We start from the raw sequence: 26,184 nt of genomic DNA on the forward strand, positions 1-26,184 counted from the left end.
GTCGCTGACCACCTTCTTTACCATGTCTACAGTCTCTGACCATCTCCTGTAGCATGTCTGCTGTCTCTGACCATCTCCTGTAGCAAGCATGTCATCAGTCTCTGACAGTGGTGGTCGGTGTGTTGGGGGGCAGGGGCGCCGCCACCCCTATCCATGCATCCGGCCCCCTAATCTACATGCGGGGCGCCGGATGCCTGGAGTTCAATGGGCTTTTTTTTTTTTAATCACCTGATTAGAGCCAGAGGCTCTAATAGGCTTCAGGAAAGGGTGGACCCGGGGCGCAGAGCAGTGCGCCCCGAGCCCACCCATTGTGTGACAATAGCGAATGAAAATTCGCTATTGTCATTCGGATCCTCCTCCTGGCCAATCAGGAAGCGGGTTCAATACGCGCTTCCTGATTGGCCGAAAGGCAAACCTCATGCCATTGGCTGGGGAGGAGGCGGGAGCCGGGAGGACTGAGGACTCCAGGAGACGCCGCCACCCCGGGGAACTGAAGAGAAGCCGTGAGCCGCCGCTGGACACCGAGCCCGACCAGTCCCGGAATGTCCGCAGCCGGTTCACCTCCCTCTCCATGCCGGACTTCACCGCACCGGGGGGGCCCCAGGAGCCCAACACCTTCTGCACCGAGTCCATGGAGGAGCGCTGACCACTGGGGCTGCCCAGAGTCACCGGAGCGGAGGACGTTCTAGAAGAGACCGAACACTGTCAGCAAGGCTGAGGTAAGTGCACTGGTCTCATGCGAGGGGGGGGGGGAACACGCTTACGCCGGTCACTCTGCTTTGAAAGGGGGCACAATGGCATCTCTGCATTGAAAGGGGGCACGCTGGCATCTCTGCATTGAAAGGGGGCAAGATGGCATCTCTGCATTAAAAGGGGGCATGCTGGCATCTCTACATTGAAAGGGTGCACGCTGGCATCTCTGCATTGAAGGGGGCACGCTGGTCACTGCATTGAAAGGGGGCACGCTGGCATCTCTGCATTGAAAGGGGGCACGATGATCTCTGCATTGAAGGGGGCACACTGGTCACTGCATTGAAAGGGGGCACGCAGATCTCTGTGCATTGAAAAGGGGCACACTGGTCTCTGTGCATTGAAAGGGGGCACGCTGGCCTCTGTGCATTGAAAGGGGGCACGCTGGTCTCTGTGCATTGAAAGGGGGCAAGCTGGCATCTCTGCATTGAAGGGGGCACACTGGTCACTGCATTGAAAGGGGGCACGCAGATCTCTGTGCATTGAAAGGGGGCACACTGGTCTCTGTGCATTGTAAGGGGGCATGATGGCATCTCTGCATTGAAAGGGGGCACGCTGGCATCTCTGCATTGAAAGGGGGCACAATGGCATCTCTGCATTGAAAGGGGGCACGCTGGCATCTCTGCATTGAAGGGGGCACGCTGGTCACTGCATTGAAAGGGGGCACGCTGGCATCTCTGCATTGAAAGGGGGCACGATTATCTCTGCATTGAAGGGGGCACACTTGTCACTGCATTGAAAGGGGGCACGCAGATCTCTGTGCATTGAAAGGGGGCACACTGGTCTCTGTGCATTGAAAGGGGGCACGCTGGCCTCTGTGCATTGAAAGGGGGCACGCTGGTCTCTGTGCATTGAAAGGGGGCAAGCTGGCATCTCTGCATTTAAAGGGGGCAAGCTGGCATCTCTGCATTGAAAGGGGGCACAATGATCTCTGCATTAAAGGCGGCATGCTGGTCTCTCTGCATTGAAAGGGGGCACGCTGGCATCTCTGCATTGAAAGGGGGCACAATGGCATCTCTACATTGAAAGAGGGCACGCTGGCATCTCTGCATTGAAAAGGGGCACGCTGGCATCTCTGCATTGAAAAGGGGCACGCTGGTCACTGCATTGAAAGGGGGCACGATGATCTCTGTTTATTGAAAGGGGGCACGCTGGTCTCTGTGCATTGAAAGGGGGCACGCTGGCCTCTGTGCATTGAAAGGGGGCACGCTGGTCTCTGTGCATTGAAAGGGGGCACGCTGGCATCTCTGCATTGAAAGGGGGCACGCTGGCATCTCTGCATTGAAAGGGGGCACAATGATCTCTGCATTAAAGGCGGCATGCTGGTCTCTCTGCATTGAAAGGGGGTACGCTATACCTTAATTACTGAAGGCCCCTTTCAAACTTTTGTGACCTCAAAGTCACGCAAATTTTTACAGCGTTTTTTGCTGCAAAGCAATGCTTATTACCATTTTTCTATTTGCGCCCCCCCCCCCCCCAAAAATTTTGTGCACCAGCCGACACTGGTCTCTGACCATCTCCTGTATGATGTCCTCATTTTCTGACCATCTCCAGTAGTGTGCCCGTGGTCTCTGACCATCTATAGGATGCCACTAGTCTCTGACCATTTCCTGTAGGATGCCAGTGGTCTCTGACCATCACCTGTAGCATGTCTTCAGTTTTTAACTATCACCGATAGAATGGCAATGGTTTCTGACCATCTCCTGTAGCATGTTCCAAACTCTATCCATCTCCTGTAGCATGTTTCAGTCTATATCTATCTCCTGTAGCATGTTCCAATCTCTATCTATCTCCTGTAGCATATTCCAGTCTATTCCATCCATCTCCTGTAGCATGCATATGGTCTCTGACCATCTCCTGTTGCATGTTTGCAGCTTTTATCTATCTCCTCTAGCATGCAAGAGGCCTCTGACCAACTCTGGTAGCATGTACTCAGTCTCTAACCATCTCTTTTAGCATGTCCCTAGTCTCTGACCATCTCATGTAGTTTGCCCGTGGTCTCTGGTCATTCTCTTGCTCCATGTCTTTAGTTTTAACTATCATCTGTAGCATGCCAAAGGTTTTTGATCACCTCTTATTGCATGTCCTCAGTCGCTGACCACCTTCTTTACCATGTCTACAGTCTCTGACCATCTCCTGTAGCATGTCTGTTGTCTCTGACCATCTCCTGTAACAAGCATGTCATCAGTCTCTGACCATCTAATGTAACATGTCTCCTATTTCTATACCATTACATATACTAATTATGATGTGCGGCTCTTTGGGCCTTTTAGGGGCCACACTTGAGGCAACTTATATCAAGTAAGTTGACTACTATTGCTTTAATGTCATTTGAAAAATTAGATTGAGGCACTGAGGACTTTCATGGTACTGCAAAGACTTACAACACAACTGATACTGATACAACAATATTTACTCAAGGGATCGTTTGCCCACTTTAATATCTGCTTGGGGCCCACTATCGTTCTAGCCAATATATAGTTGCATATATACCATGCCCCGCATGCCGTACTTACCTTGTGTTATCTTGGAAGTGTAAGAAACATCTACTTGTATCTTAACACTGTCTGAATCCGACTTGCATCCATTGTCGCTCATTTGTAATTTTCCCTACCAAGCAATTGTAGCACTGCCCCCTTGTGGACTGCTGGATTATTCACCCTGGGATACCCCTGGGTTACCTTTAGCAACTACAGCATACACATTTAACTCTTTACTCCTTGGCTCAGTCAATAAACAGTCTAGGGGTCGTAGTTGTTTTTGTGGTTATTATTTAATTTAGGGATGGGAGAAGGGAAGAGTAGGATACTCCAAATTGAACTATTCACAATAGATGAGGACTCCTGTCTGAAGATGCAGCCAGGCTGCAGATCCACCTTGCCATTAGATGAATCAGGATTAAGTTTTTGTAAGATCACTTACTTGTAAGGAAGAATATCTTCGGGATATCTGCCTAGTATCCCCTTTCACTCCACAAACTGACACCCGTCCTCTGACTATCCTACACCGGGGTGGCCCCCTCTCAGGTCAGGCCCTTAGACACGATCCCCTTTACTCACGATACTGTTTTTTGAGGGTCTCCAGTATCTTATTCCCTTTCAGTCAGCTCTTCTGGACCTCTGGGTTCAGCTCCTTTCCAGTAGGTCCCCAGGCCAACTCCCTGTGACCACGTGCCACCAATGCAAAGGAGGAGACAGCCGTCACCCTCCCTCTGGTACTCTGCTCACCAGCCAAAGACCGCGCAGCACACGTGCTCCTGGCTTTTATACCACACCCCAGAACGCACCGAGACCACTAGTCTGTGTCAATCACTGAAGCTTTATCAAAGCCTGTGTACTCATTGGTCAGGTTTCCTCCACTGTCCAATGTGCCTCCCCATTGGACCAGTGCGGAACACTCCCCAGACCAGATGAATCACACTCAGAGCACCATGAGCAGATCTAACTCACAGATCCTGCTCTCTGGTAGGAAGAAAGCAATATAGAATTTACCTGCTGCTCCTCTGATAATCAGAGGAACTAGCCAAAACTATACTCACTCTCTAGCACCTACCTAGGAGGGTGCTACGCAATCATTGGTGCAACTCATTATTAATAATAATAATAATTTGTTCTGGTATGTTCCTGAGGCTATATACTGTACATTATACCTACGACAACTGGGAAAGCCTCATATTATATTATACCAAAAACCAGGCTATATAAACCACGTGCTTTAAATATTACTATCTAGGTTACCATTCCTGGCTCTCACACTTGCCGGGGAGACTGCCTTATGGCACTTCTTTCCTTCAGATTGAGTTGGCCCCAGCCCATGTGATACTGTATATCTTCCACCAATTTGACTCGGACCCATATACAGTATGTGAGAAAGGATTTGGATATATACTCTGGGTTTATGCATCCATATGAGATGGTGGAAATGTCACACAATTGTTTATCTTTGTGAATCTATGATATATGTATTATCTTTGCTCATGATTTGTACTGTATATATTTTTTTTATAGATCAATTCCTCTTGAATAATACTCCTGATGAAGCGGATTCCCCGTGAAACATGTAGAGTAAGATTGGAGGCAAACTAATGGTGTGCGGGGAGTTACACGAATATCCAATCTATGCTAGAGGAATTTCTCATTGTACAAATTGTTTTTGTCTAGTTCATTTCTAATGGCCTAGGTGCCGTTAGTGGTCTATTATGCCATTATGTTTGCTGTTTATTTCCCTCCCCATATGGGCTGTTGATTTTAATACCTGTATAAACGAATAAAACTTATAAAATACTTTTTTTATAATTACGGTCAGTGTTGGGGGTAACTAGTTACAAAGTAACTGATTACAGTAACTACATTACTTTTTTTGGTAACTAAGTAATGTAACTAGTTACAATACTAATATTGGTAACTACACTACTTTACTAGGCTATAGGAGGTAACTACACTACTTTACTAGGCTATAGGAGGTAACTACATTACTTTACTAGGCTATAGGAGGTAACTACACTACTTTACTAGGCTATAGGAGGTAACTATATTACTTTACTAGGCTATAGGAGGTAACTACACTACTTTACTAGGCTATAGGAGGTAACTACACTACTTTACTAGGCTATAGGAGGTAACTACACTACTTTACTAGGCTATAGGAGGTAACTACACTACTTTACTAGGCTATAGGAAGTAACTACACTACTTTACTAGGCTATAGGAACGCGCTTTCCTGCGTTACCCAAGCCGTGCGATATAATTGTTATTACGAAGAATAGAGAGGGATGAAGTTTATGACTTTTTGTTGCACTTTATGTTTTATTCTGTTTTTTCAGGTTTTGTTCTCATGTTTCCCAAAGCCTGTGTTTATACAATAAACTCTATGCAGAAAGAGTGTCATGTATCTTCTTCTACACGGTCAATTAAGAAAGAGGAAAGTAAAGTAATAAGTAGTGAAGTTACTTTTCAAACAGTGGCGGCCGGCCCATAGGGGGCGCAGGGGCGCCGCCCCCCCCCCCCCAAAAAAAAGAAAAAGAAAAAAAAAAGATTTAAAAAAAAAAAAAAAATTTTTGCCCACAAGGGGCGCCCGTCTCATTGGTGCCTATGGGGGTGGGGTTTTCCACCCGCAGAGGCGCCGATAGACGGCCTTCTGGGGCGTAACTGTAGCGCAGAGCTCTGCGCTCCACCACCCCTCTTTCGGCGTCCGCCGCATTGGTGCCGATGGGGGGTGGGGTTTTCCACCAGCAGAGGCGCCAATTGGCGGCCTTCTGGGGCGTAACTGTAGCGCAGAAAAATGCGCTACACCCCCCCCTTTTGTGATGTCTTGGATCATGATTGGTCCAGACTCCAGCCTGGACCAATCATGATTCAGGACATCCATGGTGACCTCGTTGGGGGCGGTGCCGGTGCGTGCATCAGTCACTCACCGTCACCGCCCGGTCACTTTCCCGCCGCAGCCCGCGAAGAAGAGGAGTCGCGAGGAGGGGAGAAGCCGCCGCCAGGAGCCGAGCAGAAGAGGACGGACATCAGAGTCGCGAGGAGGGGAGAAGCCGCCGCCGGGGAGCCGAGCCGTCGCCAGGTAAGTGCCTATTCCACCACCTGCGCCATGCCTGTGCCATGCCTATTCCACCACCTGCGCCATGCCTGTGCCATGCCTATTCCACCACCTGCGCCATGCCTGTGCCATGCCTATTCCACCACCTGCGCCATGCCTGTGCCATGCCTATTCCACCACCTGCGCCATGCCTATGCCATCTGTGCCATGCCTATTCCACCACCTGTGCCATGACCTTACCACCACCTGTGCCATGACCTTACCACCACCTGTGCCATGACCTTACCATCACCTGTGCCATGCCTGTACCATCTGTGCCATGCCTATTCCACCACCTGTGCCATGCCTGTACCATCTGTGCCATGCCTATTCCACCACCTGTGCCATGCCTGTACCATCTGTGCCATGCCTATTCCACCACCTGCGCCATGCCTGTGCCATGCCTATTCCACCACCTGCGCCATGCCTGTGCCATGCCTATTCCACCACCTGCGCCATGCCTGTACCATCTGTGCTATGCCTATTCCACCACCTGTGCCATGACCTTACCATCACCTGTGCCATGACCTTACAATCACCTGTGCCATGCCTGTACCATCTGTGCCATGCCTATTCCACCACCTGCGCCATGCCTGTGCCATGCCTATTCCACCACCTGCGCCATGCCTGTGCCATGCCTATTCCACCACCTGCGCCATGCCTGTACCATCTGTGCCATGCCTATTCCACCACCTGTGCCATGACCTTACCACCACCTGTGCCATGACCTTACCATCACCTGTGCCATGCCTGTACCATCTGTGCCATGCCTATTTCACCACCTGTGCCATGCCTGTACCATCTGTGCCATGCCTATTCCACCACCTGCGCCATGCCTGTGCCATGCCCATTCCACCACCAGCGCCATGCCTGTGCCATGCCTATTCCACCACCTGCGCCATGCCTATTCCACCACCTGCGCCATGCCTGTACCATCTGTGCCATGCCTATTCCACCACCTGTGCCATGACCTTACCATCACCTGTGCCATGACCTTACCATCACCTGTGCCATGCCTGTACCATCTGTGCCATGCCTATTCCACCACCTGCGCCATGCCTGTGCCATGCCTATTCCACCACCTGCGCCATGCCTGTGCCATGCCTATTCCACCACCTGCGCCATGCCTGTACCATCTGTGCCATGCCTATTCCACCACCTGTGCCATGACCTTACCACCACCTGTGCCATGACCTTACCATCACCTGTGCCATGACCTTACCATCACCTGTGCCATGCCTGTACCATCTGTGCCATGCCTATTCCACCACCTGTGCCATGCCTGTACCATCTGTGCCATGCCTATTCCACCACCTGCGCCATGCCTGTGCCATGCCCATTCCACCACCAGCGCCATGCCTGTGCCATGCCTATTCCACCACCTGCGCCATGCCTGTGCCATGCCTATTCCACCACCTGCGCCATGCCTGTACCATCTGTGCCATGCCTATTCCACCACCTGTGCCATGACCTTACCATCACCTGTGCCAGACCTTACCATCACCTGTGCCATGCCTGTACCATCTGTGCCATGCCTATTCCACCACCTGCGCCATGCCTGTGCCATGCCTATTCCACCACCTGCGCCATGCCTGTGCCATGCCTATTCCACCACCTGCGCCATGCTTGTGCCATGCCTATTCCACCACCTGCGCCATGCCTGTACCATCTGTGCCATGCCTATTCCACCACCTGTGCCATGACCTTACCATCACCTGTGCCATGACCTTACCATCACCTGTGCCATGCCTGTACCATCTGTGCCATGCCTATTCCACCACCTGCGCCATGCCTGTGCCATGCCTATTCCACCACCTGCGCCATGCCTGTGCCATGCCTATTCCACCACCTGCGCCATGCCTGTGCCATGCCTATTCCACCACCTGCGCCATGCCTGTACCATCTGTGCCATGCCTATTCCACCACCTGTGCCATGACCTTACCACCACCTGTGCCATGACCTTACCATCACCTGTGCCATGACCTTACCATCACCTGTGCCATGCCTGTACCATCTGTGCCATGCCTATTTCACCACCTGTGCCATGCCTGTACCATCTGTGCCATGCCTATTCCACCACCTGCGCCATGCCTGTGCCATGCCCATTCAACCACCAGCGCCATGCCTGTGCCATGCCTATTCCACCACCTGCGCCATGCCTGTGCCATGCCTATTCCACCACCTGCGCCATGCCTGTACCATCTGTGCCATGCCTATTCCACCACCTGTGCCACGACCTTACCATCACCTGTGCCATGACCTTACCATCACCTGTGCCATGCCTGTACCATCTGTGCCATGCCTATTCCACCACCTGCGCCATGCCTGTGCCATGCCTATTCCACCACCTGCGCCATGCCTGTGCCATGCCTATTCCACCACCTGCGCCATGCCTGTGCCATGCCTATTCCACCACCTGCGCCATGCCTGTACCATCTGTGCCATGCCTATTCCACCACCTGTGCTATGACCTTACCACCACCTGTGCCATGACCTTACCATCACCTGTGCCATGCCTGTACCATCTGTGCCATGCCTATTTCACCACCTGTGCCATGCCTGTACCATCTGTGCCATGCCTATTCCACCACCTGTGCCATGCCTGTGCCATGCCCATTCCACCACCAGCGCCATGCCTGTGCCATGCCTATTCCACCACCTGCGCCATGCCTGTGCCATGCCTATTCCACCATCTGCGCCATGCCTGTACCATCTGTGCCATGCCTATTCCACCACCTGTGCCATGACCTTACCATCACCTGTGCCATGACCTTACCATCACCTGTGCCATGCCTGTACCATCTGTGCCATGCCTATTCCACCACCTGCGCCATGCCTGTGCCATGCCTATTCCACCACCTGCGCCATGCCTGTGCCATGCCTATTCCACCACCTGCGCCATGCCTGTACCATCTGTGCCATGCCTATTCCACCACCTGTGCCGTGACCTTACCACCACCTGTGCCATGACCTTACCATCACCTGTGCCATGACCTTACCATCACCTGTGCCATGCCTGTACCATCTGTGCCATGCCTATTCCACCACCTGTGCCATGCCTGTACCATCTGTGCCATGCCTTTTCCACCACCTGCGCTATGCCTGTGCCATGCCCATTCCACCACCTGCGCCATGCCTGTGCCATGCCTATTCCACCACCTGTGCCATGACCTTACCATCACCTGTGCCATGCCTATTCCATCACCTGTGCCATGCCTGCACCATCTGTGCCATGCCTATTCCATCACCTGCGCCATGCCTGTACCATCTGCGCCATGCCTATTCCTCCACCTGTGCCATGCCTGTACCATCTGTGCCATGCCTATTCCACCACCTGCGCCATGCCTGTGCCATGCCTATTCCACCACCTGCGCCATGCCTGTACCATCTGTGCCATGCCTATTCCATCACCTGTGCCAAGCCTGTGCCATGCCTATTCCACCACCTGTGCCATGCCTGTACCATCTGTGCCATGCCTATTCCACCACCTGCGCCATGCCTGTGCCATGCCTATTCCACCACCTGCGCCATGCCTGTACCATCTGTGCCATGCCTATTACATCACCTGTGCCATGCCTGTGCCATGCCTATTCCACCACCTGCGCCATGCCTGTACCATCTGTGCCATGCCTATTCCACCACCTGTGCCATGACCTTACCATCACCTGTGCCATGACCTTACCATCACCTGTGCCATGCCTGTACCATCTGTGCCATGCCTATTCCATCACCTGCGCCATGCCTGTACCATCTGCGGCATGCCTATTCCATCACCTGTGCCATGCCTATTCCATCACCTGTGCCATGCCTATTCAATCACCTGCGCCATGCCTGTACCATCTGTGCCATGCCTATTCCACCACCTGTGCCATGACCTTACCATCACCTGTGCCATGCCTATTCCATCACCTGTGCCATGCCTGTAACATCTGTGCCATGCCTATTCCATCACCTGCGCCATGCCTGTACCATCTGCGGCATGCCTATTCCACCACCTGTGCCATGCCTGTACCATCTGTGCCATGCCTATTCCACCACCTGCGCCATGCCTGTGCCATGCCTATTCCACCACCTGCGCCATGCCTGTACCATCTGTGCCATGCCTATTCCATCACCTGTGCCATGCCTATTCCACCACCTGCGCCATGCCTGTACCATCTGTGCCATGCCTATTCCATCACCTGTGCCATGCCTATTCCACCACCTGCGCCATGCCTGTACCATCTGTGCCATGCCTATTCCACCACCTGTGCCATGACCTTACCATCACCTGTGCCATGCCTGTACCATCTGTGCCATGCCTATTCCACCACCTGCGCCATGCCTATTCCACCACCTGTGCCATGGCCTTACCATCACCTGTGCCATGCCTATTCCATCACCTGCCCCATGCCTGTACCATCTGTGCCATGCCTATTCCACCACCTGTGCCATGACCTTACCATCACCTGTGCCATGCCTGTACCATCTGTGCCATGCCTATTCCACCACCTGTGCCATGACCTTACCATCACCTGTGTCATGCCTATTCCATCACCTGCGCCATGCCTGTACCATCTGTGCCATGCCTATTCCACCACCTGTGCCATGACCTTACCATCACCTGTGCCATGCCTATTCCATCACCTGTGCCATGCCTATTCCACCACCTGTGCCATGACCTTACCATCACCTGTGCCATGCCTATTCCATCACCTGTGCCATGCCTATTCCATCACCTGCGCCATGCCTGTACCATCTGTGCCATGCCAATTCCACCACCTGTGCCATGACCTTACCATCACCTGTGCCATGCCTATTCCATCACCTGTGCCATGCCTGTACCATCTGTTCCATGCCTATTCCATCACCTGCGCCATGCCTGTACCATCTGTGCCATGCCTATTCCACCACCTGTGCCATGACCTTACCATCACCTGTGCCATGCCTATTCCATCACCTGTGCCATGCCTGTACCATCTGTTCCATGCCTATTCCATCACCTGCGCCATGCCTGTACCATCTGTGCCATGCCTATTCCACCACCTGTGCCATGCCTGTACCATCTGTGCCATGCCTATTCCATCACCTGTGCCATGCCTATACCATCTGTGCCATGCCTATTCCACCACCTGCGCCATGCCTGTGCCATGCCTATTCCACCACCTGCGCCATGCCTGTACCATCTGTGCCATGCCTATTCCACCACCTGTGCCATGCCTGTACCATCTGTGCCATGCCTATTCCATCACCTGTGCCATGCCTATACCATCTGTGCCATGCCTATTCCATCACCTGTGCCATGCCTGTACCATCTGTGCCCTGCCTGTACCATCACCTGTGCCATGCCTGTACCATCACCTGTGCCATGCCTGTACCATCTGTGCCATGCCTATTCCATCACCTGTGCCATGCCTATACCATCTGTGCCATGCCTATTCCATCACCTGTGCCATGCCTGTACCATCACCTGTGCAATGCCTGTACCATCACCTGTGCAATGCCTATTTCATCACCTGTGCCATGCCTGTACCATCACCTGTGCCATGCCTGTACCATCTGTGCCATGCCTATTCCATCACCTGTGCCATGCCTATACCATCTGTGCCATGCCTATTCCATCACCTGTGCCATGCCTGTACCATCACCTGTGCAATGCCTATTCCATCACCTGCGCCATGCCTATACCATCACCTGCGCCATGCCTATACCATCACCTGTGCCATGCCTATACCATCACCTGTGCCATGCCTATTCTACCACCTGTTCCATGCCTATACCATCTGTGCCATGCCTATTCCATCACCTGTGCCATGCCTGTACCATCTGTGCCATGCCTATACCATCACATGTGCCATGCCTGTACCATGACCTCAAAGTCATGCAATTTTTTTACCTCGTTTTTTGCCGCGAAGCAATACCTATTACATTTTTGTTTTTGCGCCCCCCCAAAAATTTTGAGCACCAGCCGCCACTGTTTTCAAATGCAGTAACTAGTAAAGTAATCTCATTACAATTTACAGAAGTAACTAGTAACTAATTAGATTTTTTTGAGTAACTACCCCAACACTGATTACGGTGTTGTAAGTCTTTGCGGTACCATGAAAGCCCTCAGTGCTTCAATCTAATTTTTAAACACTTTAAGTCCGGAAGGATTTGCCTCCCCTAATGACCACGCCATTTTTCTCAACTTGGCACTGCGTGACTTTAAGTGACAATTGCGCGGTCATGCAATGCTGTACCTAAACGAAATTTATGTCCTTTATTTCCCCATGATTAGAGCTTTTTTTTTGGTGGTATTTGATCATCGGTGTGATTTTTATTTTTTGCGCTATGTACAAAAAAAATAGCGACAATTCTGAAAAAAAAAAAAAAAATTTTTTTCACATTCTGCTGTATAACATTCCCAAAAAACAAAATTTAAAAATCAAAACTTTTTAACATTTTAGGTCAATTTGTTTTCTGCTACATATTTTTGTTAAAAAAAAAAATCGCAATAGGCGTATTTTGATTGGTTTGCGCAAAAGTTATTGCGTCTACAAACTACGGGAAAGATTTATGTAATTTTTATTGCTTTTTTTTTTGTTTTTTTTACTAGTAATGGTGGCGATCTGCGATTTTTTGTGGGACTGTGACATTGCGGCGGACAGATCGGACCCCTGACTGACATTTTTGACACTTTTGGGGGGACCAGTGACATTACTACAGTAATCAGTGCTAAAAATATGCACTGTTACTGTAATAATGACACTGGCAGGGAAGGGGTTAACATTGTGGGTGATCAAGGGGTTAAATGTGTACCTAGGCACGTGTTTCTAACTGGGGGGGGGGGGCGTGGTTTGTGGAATTATCACAGAGACCTGTGTTCCTATATATAAGGATCACAGGAGCTCTGTGATCATTCCAGGGAGAAGAACGGTCAGCTGTGTTTACAACAGCTGACTGTTCTTCTCTCTCAGCGGGGAACGATCGCGGGTGTGCATTGGCTTCCCCGCTGACGAGCGGGGGTGGGAGCGCGCCAATCGCTCGCCCCCTAGCTGCTTACGTGCGACTGACGTATACCTACGGCGGTTTGTGCAGGAGCGGCTGCCTGCCGCAGTATGTGGCAGGCGGTCATAAAAGTGGTTAATAATGAAAGCTCAGCATCACATGTGGGCATTACCTAAGGATGTCTGCATGCAAATACAGCCTGCTTAGGGACACTCGCTCCTCCAGACTGACAACCCACCCATCAAGGCAATTTGATATTTGCATAACTCCTCCCGAGAGCCAGCCCATTGCTTGCATCAGGACGAAGAGCTCTTTAGAGGAGTACTGAGACAGGGTGCTGGGATGTTTTCAGGAAGCTATGTACAGCACCCTGCTGGCCCCTCCCAGCAGCCATGATCTGCCTTAATTCCATAGACAAGCACATAGACCCAATGATGACATCACTGGGTCCAAAACAAAAGGTGTATAATAAAAAACAGAAAATGTTATAAAGATTTTATTAGAATGTTGATAAGGGTGGGAGGGAGGAGCTAAGGAAAATATAAGCATATCAAACCTCAGCTGTAATCCATACAGCTTGTTCACCCAGCCTACTAATTGTACGTTAAAGGAGCAGAAGTACACTGATATTTATTTTGTTAAAAAATGGGGATTAATTATAAAAATCGGGCATAGGAAACTAGAGCAAAAGCTAAATGAAGGGGAGCCGTTCCCCACAGCAGCCAATCACAATCAAGCTCTCGTACATGGTACACAGAAAACAATGTCATTTACTAAACTCTGCAAAGGAAATTGAATTATGCAAAAATGTTCTATTTTTATATAGAAGGCCAATACAGCCAAAATTTGACATTTCGGTTTTTAGATTATTATTATTATATAGGATATATAGTGCCACCAGTTTGCACAGCGCTTTACAATATAAAGGGGCACCGTATAATTACAATACAGTACAATACAGAAGGAATAGGTGGGCCCTGCTCATAGAGCTTACAATCTAAAGGGAGATGTGGCATTATATATATATGCCAGCGCCAGCAGCTGATTAAACCCAGCAGACTCCAATGGTAACTGAATAATCAATGTCAGGGGAACGGCCCCTTAATAAAGTAGAGAGAAAGATTTCTATTCATTCCAAATTAATTTTATTTTTATTATTACTTAAATTCAGTAAGATCTATTTTTATTTATTTTTTTAATCTTTTTAATTTTTATTATTAGGTACAGTTGAACCCTCCCTTCTGTTTTAATTACTTTGAATATATTTATATATGAATTAATCAAATATGAATTGCACCAATATAGAAATGTATATGTTAACAACTATTTTTATATGTTCTGTGGCACTGAAGAAGGGGGGAATGCGTTGGATGTTCTATGTTGTCTTATTATTGTAGCCAAGCTGGGACTACTGTGTATATACATATGGTATGGGTTTATATATATATATATATATATAGATATATAGATATATATATATATAGATATATCTATATATATATATATATATATATATATACATACTGTATATATCTATATATATACATATATATATCTGAGTTCCTGTTCTGACATTATCAGAGTGCTCCTTAAAAAATTCACCAGAAGGATCGGCTTCCCTCCGGAAATGGACAAATTGGATTGTGGGGGATGTAGTCTGGTGGAGAGTGTGAATTGTTATATGGATGGCAGGCGGAACTATACTCCCAGGGAGCTCTGGGACCCGTGGAGGATCATGGGGGAGAGAATATACTTCGGGGTGGGGCCGAGTGCACGCGCTCTTGCGTCTGGGACTTGTGGAGGACAGATATAAGGGAGGGAGCTGCCGTAGGACAGTCAGTGACACAGGCCTGGGAGTGCGGGCCTAGGCAAGTGGAGCCCATCCTCAGCGGAGTAGATGTTGGCGGTCACAGGGAAGTGTCAGATCCAGCGAGCTGAGAGGAGAGTGGGTGGCGCTGAGCTGACTGACCGGAACAGTGAGAGCTGAGTATCCCCAGTGACGCAGCATCGCAAGGAGAGGTCTCGCCTGTGGATGGACAGTCACATGTGGACACTGCCCCTACACAAGAGTGCCTGGTGACACCTGTAAACGCAAGTATAACCCTGCATCCAGAATACACCGACAGCAGTTATGATTGCATAAACACCATTACACCTGGATTACAAATATCACATAGAAGAGTGATTAAAGAGCTCTGACTGCCGGTGAAGAATCTGCAAGGCCTTGCTAGAGTAGAAACTTCACTTTTCATAATTCCTAAAGGGGACTCCCTGACATTTGATATAAATCTCATTAGTCTGATTTAGAATAACTCTAGGCCTGAGTTTAGTAGAAGCAGAGCACAGTTTGTGGTTATTACATTTTGATCATAGCCCTGACAGTCACAGCTAATGATTATTTCAGTCACTCTCACTTATTTTATGTATTACTTGTGAATCAAGCATTTATCTCCTGGGTGTCAGTCTTCTAAGCTCCTTTTTCATTATTGGGGGTTTGAAGGAGTGACACCACACTAACAGTTATCACAACATTTTGTCTGTTCTTGTGCAGTTGTTTGATTTACCTTTCTCATCCCAGTAAACAGTTAAACAGGTATTTTGCTGTGTCAAGTGTATTCTTAAAGAATCCTTCAGAAAATGTCTGAACCTATAGTGCCTAGCGGGTTAGATGCTTCTCAGGGTCAAGGGAGTGCAGAGGATATCCCACTAACCAGCAGCCCCCAAGGGGGTCGTACTACATTATAAACTAATATCAATATTAAAGCAGTATTAAATTCACACCTGAAAATGTAATACAGTAAAACCTTGGTTTGAGAGTAACTTGGTTTAAGAGCGCTTTGCAAGACAAGCACAATTTTCAAACAAATTTTGACTTGATATACAAGCGATGTCTTGATATACAAGTAGCCTCAAGTCACAGCTGAGTATAAAAGAGAAGAGAGGCACCTCTAAGTGTAGCAATATGGTTAAATTTAATGAAGGTACAACATTTAGCAACTCACATGGTTGATGATTGGAACAGGCACATCTAAGGATGCAGGCATCAGGGGTAAAGCTGTCCACTTAGACCATCCTCCGCACCGCCATCTACGTCATCCCTTCCATGCTGCCCCTCACTATCAGATCGCTTTACTCCAGGGTGGTCTTCCCGGTCAGGATTACAGACTGGCAGCCGGCGGTGCAGAAGATGGTCTATGTGGACAGCTTTACCCCGGATGCCTTCATACTTAGATGTGCCTGTTTTATTCATCAAACATGTGAGTTGCTAAATGTTGTACCTTCATTAAATGTAACCATATTGCTACACTTAGAGGCGCCTCTCTTCTCTTTGATACTCTGTAGCTCCTGCTGGATTTTGCTTCTAATCCCCTTGTGGAGGCGCCATTTGTGGATGGACATTTTATGGTTACACAACCTATCACAATGCTATAATCTTTTTATATGGACTATAAAATGAAGGACTTATGATGGTTGTGGAACGAATCATCTGAGTTTCCATTATTTCTTATGGGGAAATTTGCTTTGATATAAGAGTGCTTTGGATTGCAAGCATGTTTCCGGAACGAATTATGCTCGCAATCCAAGGTTTTACTGTATATTGCAGTTTACCAATCATTAGGTGGCTGTATTACTTTTCTTTTCTTTTCTTTGGCTTTTTTTCCCTCCGTTTTCCCCTGGTGATCTGGCCAGTAACACACCTCCTATAATAATGAGGCATAACGCTGGAGGAATGAGAACAGGAGGCGCAGCAGACAACACCAATGTCAGTCATGGGGGGCGGGTAGAGTTAAATGTATTCGTTGATTTCAATACACCAACAAATTGAAGCCAAATTCTAGCTTACACTTTATAATTAGTTACATCAAACTTTACATAAACTTTACATAAATAAATAAAATCTGATTATTTTGATTAGCCCTGCCAGCGTTAAGTGGTTTGTCTCATCCATGTAAACTAATACATTCTGCTGGAGAGCTTGAGCTTTTGAAAAACAACAGACTTGCTGGCTGTTTCACCCAATGAAAATAGAAGAAAGAAAGCCGAAAAAAAAAGAAAACGAATGCAGTATCACATCTAAGAATTGGTACAATGCAATATAATAAATGTTTGCTTTTGGGTTTAATACCGCTTTAAAAGTTTTAGAACTATTAGACCTTTTGTCTGATGCTGTCACTGGACTGTGTACATGTATATCTTCAAAACTGGGCCCTCTGTTTAAGGGGAACCCCTTTTTTTTATTGAGAGCAGCCTTACCAGAGCCTCTGTGCCCTATCTCAATCTGATTGATCTATTGATGATCAGAATCCAGCCCTTGTATCTATTTGTTCCCTTAATAAATTAGAGCAGAAAACAAGAGTGATGTAGAAAGTGCAATCGATCATATTTCCGAAAACTTTCAGATCAGCCCTGACTGATTTCTGATTGGTTGCTGTGGGTTATTGCACTGACTTGACAAGGAGGTGATAACAGACATAATGGGGGGATAGAAGAAGCGTCAATGTAATTTTCCTACCTTGAGCCCCGTCCCCAGCACAATGACATCATACTCTTCCTCCATGCCAGAATGGTATCTGGTAGTCGCGTCCGTGGCTCCGTGTGTTTTTTCTCCACTCTATAAGACCGCACGAGACGAGCTGCTGTCCTAATCTGATCTGCCAGACACTGGTAAGCCTGTCACTCGCCCCAGTAACCCAAAGCTGGGCCACAAGCTCGTAATCCATGTGAGCAAGGCAGCAACACGTCTGTACCCAGAACTGCCCAACCAGAGGCCATGCAATATCCACATATGTGTCCATTAGATAGAAATAGGGAAAACAAAAATATATTGTACAGATTGTTTCTTTAGTATTGATAGTCACATCAAATCACACTTCATCATTTCAGAATATTCCACATCCCGGGGCTTTTGCATGATGCAGTTTCTTGATTTTATATATGGCGGTGCCCCAGCACGTCTGGAGGCACAAGAAAGAGATTGTTGAGGCCAGGCATTGAGCTGTAGGATCAGCTGGGTTTGGTCTTAACTGCTGACTTTTCCAAAAGTCCTAAACTGATTAAGCTTACATTATACCACTTTTGTTGTTCAATTTACTTTAGAGTTAAGCCCCGTACACACGTACCAATCGTCGGCCGAACGATCGGCCGTCTTTTGTCCGAGGGCTGTCTTGTCTGTTGAAAACTGCAAAAGACTGCACACGAATTTTGTCGGCCAACAACAGCCGACTGCAGAAGTGATGTCATGTGATGGTTAACTTTCCGTGTGTTTTTTCTTTTCTGAGCATGCCCAGTCTTGCAAATCTGCTGTCTGTCGGCCGAATTCTGTAATGACTGGCGAACAATCGGGCGTTCTGGTGTTGGCCAACAAAAATTTTAATGCTTGCACGACAGATTCTTTTTGGCCGAAAGCATCATACTAACAAGCTGAAAATCGGCCGATCGTTACATGTGTACGGGCCTTTAGCTTCAACAATGTAATGCAAAGACCTGCCTGATTGCATACAATCTGAAAGTGTTTAGGTTTGACCTCATATTATATGGTTTTCAATCTAAAGGAAAGTTGTACAAGAAAATTGTATAAAAAAATTGTATAGTGTCTAGTCAGCTTTACTTGGTGGTACAAGAGTGTATAACTGCCCACATCATCTAAAGGTAAAACAGCTGGAGACGGCAGGTGTCATCTCATGTGTATGGGTACCTTCTAACTCATACTACTCCTTTCCTTCACTACCTCCTCCCCAGTGTTGGGGGTAACTAGTTACAAAGTAACTGATTACAGTAACTACATTACTTTTTTTGGTAACTAAGTAAAGTAACTAGTTACAATACTAATATTGGTAACTACACTACTTTACTAGGCTATAGGAACGCGCTTTCCTGCGTTACCCAAGCCGTGCGATACAATCGTTATTACGAAGAATAGAGAGGGATGAAGTTTATGACTTTTTGTTGCACTTTATGTTTTATTCAGTTTTTTCAGATTTTGTTCTCATTTTTCCCAAAGCCTGTGTTTATACAATAAACTCTATGCAGAAAGAGTGTCCTGTATCTTCTTCTACACGGTAAATGAAGAAAGAGTAAAGTAAAGTAATAAGTAGTGAAGTTACTTTTCAAATGCAGTAACTAGTAAAGTAATCTCATTACAATTTACAGAAGTAACTAGTAACTAGTTACATTTTTTGAGTAACTACCCCAACACTGCTCCTCCCTTCCTCCATCCCCTATCTGCTTACCTCCTCACTTGCTTTCTTCACTTTTTCTTTTATCTTTCCTTCCCTCCTCGTTCCTTTTTTACTTTTCTCTTCTTTCCCTCTCTCCTCCCTTTCCTCCACTCCTCCTTCCCGCATCCATTTCTTCCTTCCATCCTCCATTCATTCCCTCATTTCCTTCTCTTATACTTTCACTCTTACTTCCTGTCTGACTCTCCTCCTCCCTTTTTTTCCTCTATCAATTTTCCTTCCCTCCTTCCTTCCTTCCCTCCTTCCTTCCTTTCCTTCCTTCCCTCTCCATTTATTTTTCCTTCTTCTGTACCTTCTGTCATCTCATCCTTTCCTTCTTCCTCCCGCATATTTTTTCTTTCTCCCTTCCCTCCCTCTTCCCTTTCTTTATTCTCTCCTCCCCTCCTTCTTTCCTTTTCTCGATTCTTCCTCTCCTTCCTTCTTCTGTCTCATGTCTCTTTCTTCCTTCTGTCCTTCCTTCCGTCCTTTCTTCCTTCCTTCCTTTCCCCATTGATATTTCCTTCTTCTCTACCTTCTGTCATCTCATCCTTTCTTTCTTCCTTCCCTCCCTGCCCCCTCCCTTTATTCATCCTCTGCCTCTTTCCTTTCCTCAATCCTGCCACTCATCCTTTCTTTCTCCATTCCCTCCCTCTTCCCTTTCATTATTCTCTCCTTCCCTCCTTCTTTGCTATTCTCAATTCTTCCTCTCCTCCCTTCTTCTGCCTCATGTCCCTTCCTTCCTTCCTCCATTTATTTTCCTTCTTCTTTACCTTCTGTCATCTCATCCTTTCTTTCTTCCTACCTTCCCTCCCTCCTCCCTTATTTTCCTCTATCAGTTTTCCTTCCTTCCTTTCTTCCTTCCTTCCCTCCCTCCCTATTTACCTCTATCAGTTTTTCCTTCCTTCCTTCCTTCCTTCCTTCCTTCCTTCCTTCCTTCATCTCATCCTTTCTTTCTTCCTTCCTTCCCGCCCAGCCACCCTCCCTTATTTTCTTCTATCAGTCTTCCTTCCTTCCTTCCTTCTCCATTTATTTTTCCTTCTTTTGTACCTTCTGTCATCTCATCCTTTCTTTCTTCCTCCCACTCATTTTTCTTTCTCCCTTCCCCCCCTCTTCCCTTTCTTTATTCTCTCCTCCCCTCCTTCTTTCTTTTTCTCGATTCTTCCTCTCCTCCCTTCTTCTGTCTCATATCTTTTCCTTCCTTCCTTCCTTCCTTCCTTCCTTCCTTCCTTCCTTTCCCCATTGATTTTTCCTTCTTCTCTACCTTCTGTCATCTCATCCTTCCTTCCTTCCATCCTTCCTTCCTTCCTTTCTTCATCCTCTCCCTCTCCTTTTATCAATTCTTTCTCTTATCCCTTTTTCTGTCTTACTATATGTCTCTTCCTTCCTTCTTTTCTTTTTCTCTTCCTTCCCTCCTCAGTTTCTTCCGTCCCCTCTTCATTCCCTCCTCCTTTCCTTCCCTAATTCCTTCCTCTCATCCTTTCCCTTTTCCTTCCTTTTCTTCTCCCTTTTTCCCTTCCTTTGCCCTCTCACATCCTTCTTTTCTTCCTTCTCACTCTCCTCCCTTAAAGTATTTGTTACCCCAGCATTTCATATTCCTGTCCTGATATGTGGCTGCTGTATCATATACTTCTATGATCCAGCGATGTGCACGCGGTGAGCCAATGAGGAGGGGGCGGGGCCATGCCACAGCTCTGTGTGTGAATGGATACACAGAGAAGCGGCTCGGGGGCTAGCCTGCTTGGGTGCCCTCGCAGCAAGCTGCTTGCTCTGAGGGCACTTGGCAGAAGGGAGGGGCCAGGAACACCGGCAGTGGACCCAAGTAGAGAAGGATCGGGTCTGTTGTGTGCAAAACCATTGCACAGAGCAGATAAATATGACATGTTTGTAATTATGAAAAAAAAAAATTGCTTTTAATATCAATTTTATACCGCCTTAAACCTTTAATCCAATATACCTGCTCAAAACCCACTGAAGGCAATGGGTTGCAAAATATTGCTAACAAATTTAACTCTAACAATGGCTTCACCTAGTGACTAAATGAGGTACCTGGTAACACTGGCATATATTTTTTGTAGTAGAATAATATAGGGTATTTTTTAAAAAGCAGATTATCTGGGGGGCGCATGCGCGGCGCGGGACGGAATGGCAGCTTGAAGTAAGAGCTCTGTACAGCGCGGCCACTATACTCGCTCCAGGGGCTACAATAACGCATCGATCTCACCAGATATACACACCCCCCTGCCGCGGCTATTGATTTTGCATGTCGTCCACCTGCAGAAGATGCCGGAAAACCCCGAAAAAGACCCTAACCCACTACCTTCTCAGAGCCAGAGAAAGATTCAGCATGAATCAAGATGGCGCTGGCCTCTTCCCTGCCCTGAATGGGAACACCACGCAGGCCTCACATCCCAACTCTCCTTCAGCCACTGCTCCTAACAGTGAGTACCTTGCCCCTCTCACCAAAATAGACCTGGATAATAGCATGGAAGCTATGTACACTAAATTAATTGCCAAATTCCAAACGGAGCTGCACAAGACAGCTAACACTCTTACACAAGAAACCTCTGCGTTAGGTGGCAGGACTGATAGACTTGAAACTAAACATGATGAGCTCTGCCTGGCATACAAAGAGCTCAGTAGAGACCATGAATCATTAAATTCAGCGTTTAAGCAATTACAATCCCATGTTGAAGATTTGGACAATCGCAACAGAAGGAACAATTTAAGATTAAGGGGTATCCCAGAATCTTACACAGACTTTACGCCCACAGTTACCCGTCTATTTAAGTCATTGCTGCCTGAAGTTGAAGAGTTCCACTTTGCATGTGATCGCGTTCACCGCGCTCTTCGGCCTAAACCCCCTGCTGACAAACCGCCCAGGGATATAATCCTATGTATGAAAGACTTTATAACTAAGGAAGAAATCCTCACAGCAGCAAGGAATACCCCCAACATCCTCATAGATGTGAAAAAAAAGTATCACTTGAAAAAAGTGTACTCCATGCGCCTAGTGTTTAAACAGTGATAGTTACATAGTTAGTGAGGTTGAAAAAAGACATCAGTCCATCCAGTTCAACCTATGATGTGTGTTTGCTGTTAACCGTACATTGTATACCCCTGTATGTTGTGGTCTTTAAGGTGTCCATCTAATAGTTTTTTGAAACTATCGATGCTCCCTGCTGATACGACTGCTTGTGGAAGAGAATTCCACATCCTTACCGCTCTTACAGTGAAGAACCCCCTACGTATTTTAAGGTTAAACCGCCTTTCCTCTAGTCTAAGTGATTGGCCACGTGTCTTATTGCATCTCCTTTCTCTGAATATGTTTTTCCATATGCTAGGGTTGCTAGTACAGTATTTGTACATTGATATCATATCCCCCCTCAATCGTCTCTTCTCCAGAGAGAATAAGTTCAGTGCTTGTAGTCTTTCCTTATAGCTGATGTCCTCCAATCCCCCAATTATTTTTGTTGCCCTTCTCTGGACTTTCTCCAGTTCCAGCACATCCTTCCTGAGGACCGGTGCCCAGAACTGGACAGCATACTCCAGATGTGGCCGGACCAGAGTCTTGTAGAGAGGGAGAATAATCTCTTTATTTCTGGAGTGAATCCCCTTTTTTATACATCCCAGTATATTGTTGGCTTTGCTTGCAGCGGCTTGACATTGCATGCCACTGCCAAGCCTGTTGTCTACCAGTACCCCCAAGTCCTTTTCCATCCTAGACTCACCCAGAGGTTCCCCCCCTAGTGAGTAGCTTGCTTTCTAGTTTCTGGCACCCAAATGCATTACTTTACATTTTTCAACATTAAACCTCATCTGCCATGTAGTTGCCCACCCCGTTATTTTGTTCAGGTCCGCTTGTAAGGTTTCCACATCCTGCATAGAAGATATTGGCATGCTTAGTTTAGTATCGTCCGCAAATACTGAGATTGTACTAGATATCCCATCCTCTAGATCATTTATGAATAAATTAAATAGGATTGGCCCCAGGACAGAACCTTGGCAGACCCAACTTTCCACACCCGCCCAATCTGAGTACTCCCCATTAATCACCACCCTCTGGACTCTCCCCTGGAGCCAGTTCTCTATCCAGGTACTCACCTTATGGTCCATACCTACCTTCCTTAGTTTGTACAGTAAGCGTTTGTGGGGAACGGTGTCAAAGGCCTTTGCGAAGTCCAGGTACACCACACAGAGGCGTAGCGTGGGTTGTCAGCAACCGGGGCAAGGCAAGTAATTTGCGCCCCCTAACCCGCGGGATTTTAGCACTCGAGTCTCTTTCACTAGATTAGTTAAAGAAACCCTTACCCCCTAAGCACATGTATTGTTTGTTATGAAAATACTGATGTAATTAAAGTAACCTTTCGGCCAATCAGGAAGCGGGTCTCATAATGGGTGGCCTCTGGCTCTAATCAGGTGATTAAAAAAAAAAACCCCCATTGAACTCCATGCGTCCGGCGCCCCGCATGTAGTTAGGGGGCCGGGGGCATGGCTGGGGGGGGCAGCGCCCCCAACGCACCAGCCGCCACTGACCAATGGGCATTTGAGACACAGTCTAGACCCGACCCGCCATTTTCAGCCATAGGGCAGCCGCGCTGGACATATCCCAGCCTAAAGATGGAGGCAGCCGCAGACAGTGTGTGAATTGTGTATGTCAGAGTCAGAGAGTGACACTGCGGATGCGCCCCCCCCCAGATGTTGCGCCCGGTGCGGCCCGCCCCCCCTGCACCCCCCACGCTACGCCACTGACACCACATCCACAGGATAGATTCCTAACAAATAGCAGCAGCAGTAGTATGGGGGGTATAGTATCAAAAAAATAGTCCTAATGATTAGGGCTATCTACAGCACCTTGCTAACAGTTTATACAAACAGTGGGTAGTTAAAATAGGCAATTATTAGAAGATAAAAATTATAATAAGTTCATATGTCAAAAGTGCAAAAGAAAATGGTCCGTGTAAACAGTGGGTAGTGCAAATAGGCAAGTATTCAAGATACAAAATGGAAAAAATTATCAAAAGTGCAAAGAGAATGTATATTTATGTGCAAATTATGTGAATAATTAGTGTGATGTTGATCCAATAATATTAACTTAAATTGGATTAAAATGGTACTAGAGCAACAGGAAATATTTAAACATCAATGGGTGACATGAATAAATAGATGAAACAATAATTGCTGTTTTAAACAGAATAAATAATGCAAATAATAAAATTGCACTTTTGATCCTCATAGATGGTTAAAAGTTACAAATTTACCCCAATATCTCACAAGCCACACTTGAAAGGAGGCGCAACATGAAGGAAATCACCTCTGTGTTACAATCCGCCCGTCTGCGATATCGATGGGGTTTCCCATTTAAGCTAATCATCCCGTATAACGGATCCACATATGTTGTCACCAGTAACCAAGAGGGCCAGGAAACACTCATTAACCTCCCTGGCGGTATGATTCTTTTGGATTTTAGGTGCTGAAAGCGGTACCATTATTTTGCATATAATTCTTGTGAACGAGCAGCCCAAACCAACTGTATACATTTATTATATATATTATACATATATATATATATGTATGTATACATATATTATGTATACATATATTATATATATATATATATATATATATATATATATATATATATATATAAATAAATATATATATATATATATATATATATATATATATTTATAATGTATACAGTTGGTTTGGGCTGCTCATTCACAAGAATTACGTATATATATATATATATATATATATATTTACATAAAAAGTACAGTAAAACTGCAGGAAAGGGCACTGGGGGGCAATGTAATGTGAATTTTTTCTATTTTGAATGGTATCAGTGTGTTTGGTGTGTTTTACATTTGAATTTGCCGCCGGTTCCACCCCCGGCGGATGTCACGTCGCCGGAGACGGAAGCCGGGGCTCGCAGACGATCGGGAAGAAGCTCCGCCGCCGCATACCGCCCGCATTCTTCGCTGGATCCCGGAGAAAAGGTAAGTAAAACCTCTACCAGGATCCAGCGATCTTCCTAGCGCTACCCCGAGTGTGGCTCGGGGTTAACGATTTTGGCTCTAAAATCGAACCCCGAGTCACGCTCGGGAATACCGCTAGGAAGGTTAAACTTGGTCTGATGGACCCTGCTGCAGCTCCCGCTCTTTCCCCATCACCACGTCCCTCACCATTGTGGCAGACGCCTGCTTCTAGAAGAAGTTGCAGAACGCGCAATGAAATAGGCGGAAGATAACCATATTGGCTCAATATCACATAATATCTGCGGTTCCGTAAATTTGAAACATTCCTAAAAATTCATATGGTCACTGTGGCCAGTTCATGATCTCCTGGGAAGTTTTTTATATCTTTTTTATTTTTTTTTGTTTTTTTTATTTTTTTTTGTTTTATTTTTTTTTTCTCTATACATATATATTTCAGTGCCTGAATTCTGGTATACATGATAATTCACATTAGTCCACAGAAACACCTCCTTCACCAATAGCTCCGCACGTAACACACAGGCATTTTATATGCAACAGATTATAGCCAAGGACAGACAGGGCTTCTCTCTCATTTCAAGGATTCATACCAAAGCCAGAGACTATCCCCTTATTTTGCACACTGCTGGACTGATGGTGACATCTAGTGGCCCTTTTCTTCTATACAAACATCACT

At 46.8% G+C, this 26,184-nt stretch overlaps 2 protein-coding genes across 2 annotated transcripts in view; one reads left to right on the top strand and one right to left on the bottom strand.

Annotated features, from left to right (window-relative positions):
• LOC309562293 (rab GDP dissociation inhibitor alpha-like) overlaps positions 1-17,933 on the bottom strand; it is a 79,830-nt gene extending 61,897 nt beyond the window's left edge. The window contains exon 1 of the mRNA XM_082266430.1: positions 17,814-17,933. Coding sequence (XP_082122556.1) covers positions 17,814-17,858 — 45 coding nt within the window. The 5' untranslated portion in view covers positions 17,859-17,933. The remainder of the gene's footprint in view (positions 1-17,813) is intronic.
• Positions 1-26,184, top strand: part of LOC309562133 (kelch-like protein 10) — a gene marked incomplete at its 3' end in the record, with an annotated part of 516,189 nt that overhangs the window by 443,566 nt on the left and 46,439 nt on the right. The window lies entirely within an intron of this gene.

The sequence above is a fragment of the Pelophylax lessonae genome (genome assembly GCF_965119305.1).
Source record: "Pelophylax lessonae genome assembly, chromosome: 8".
In the NCBI taxonomy this organism is placed as follows: Eukaryota; Metazoa; Chordata; class Amphibia; order Anura; family Ranidae; genus Pelophylax; species Pelophylax lessonae.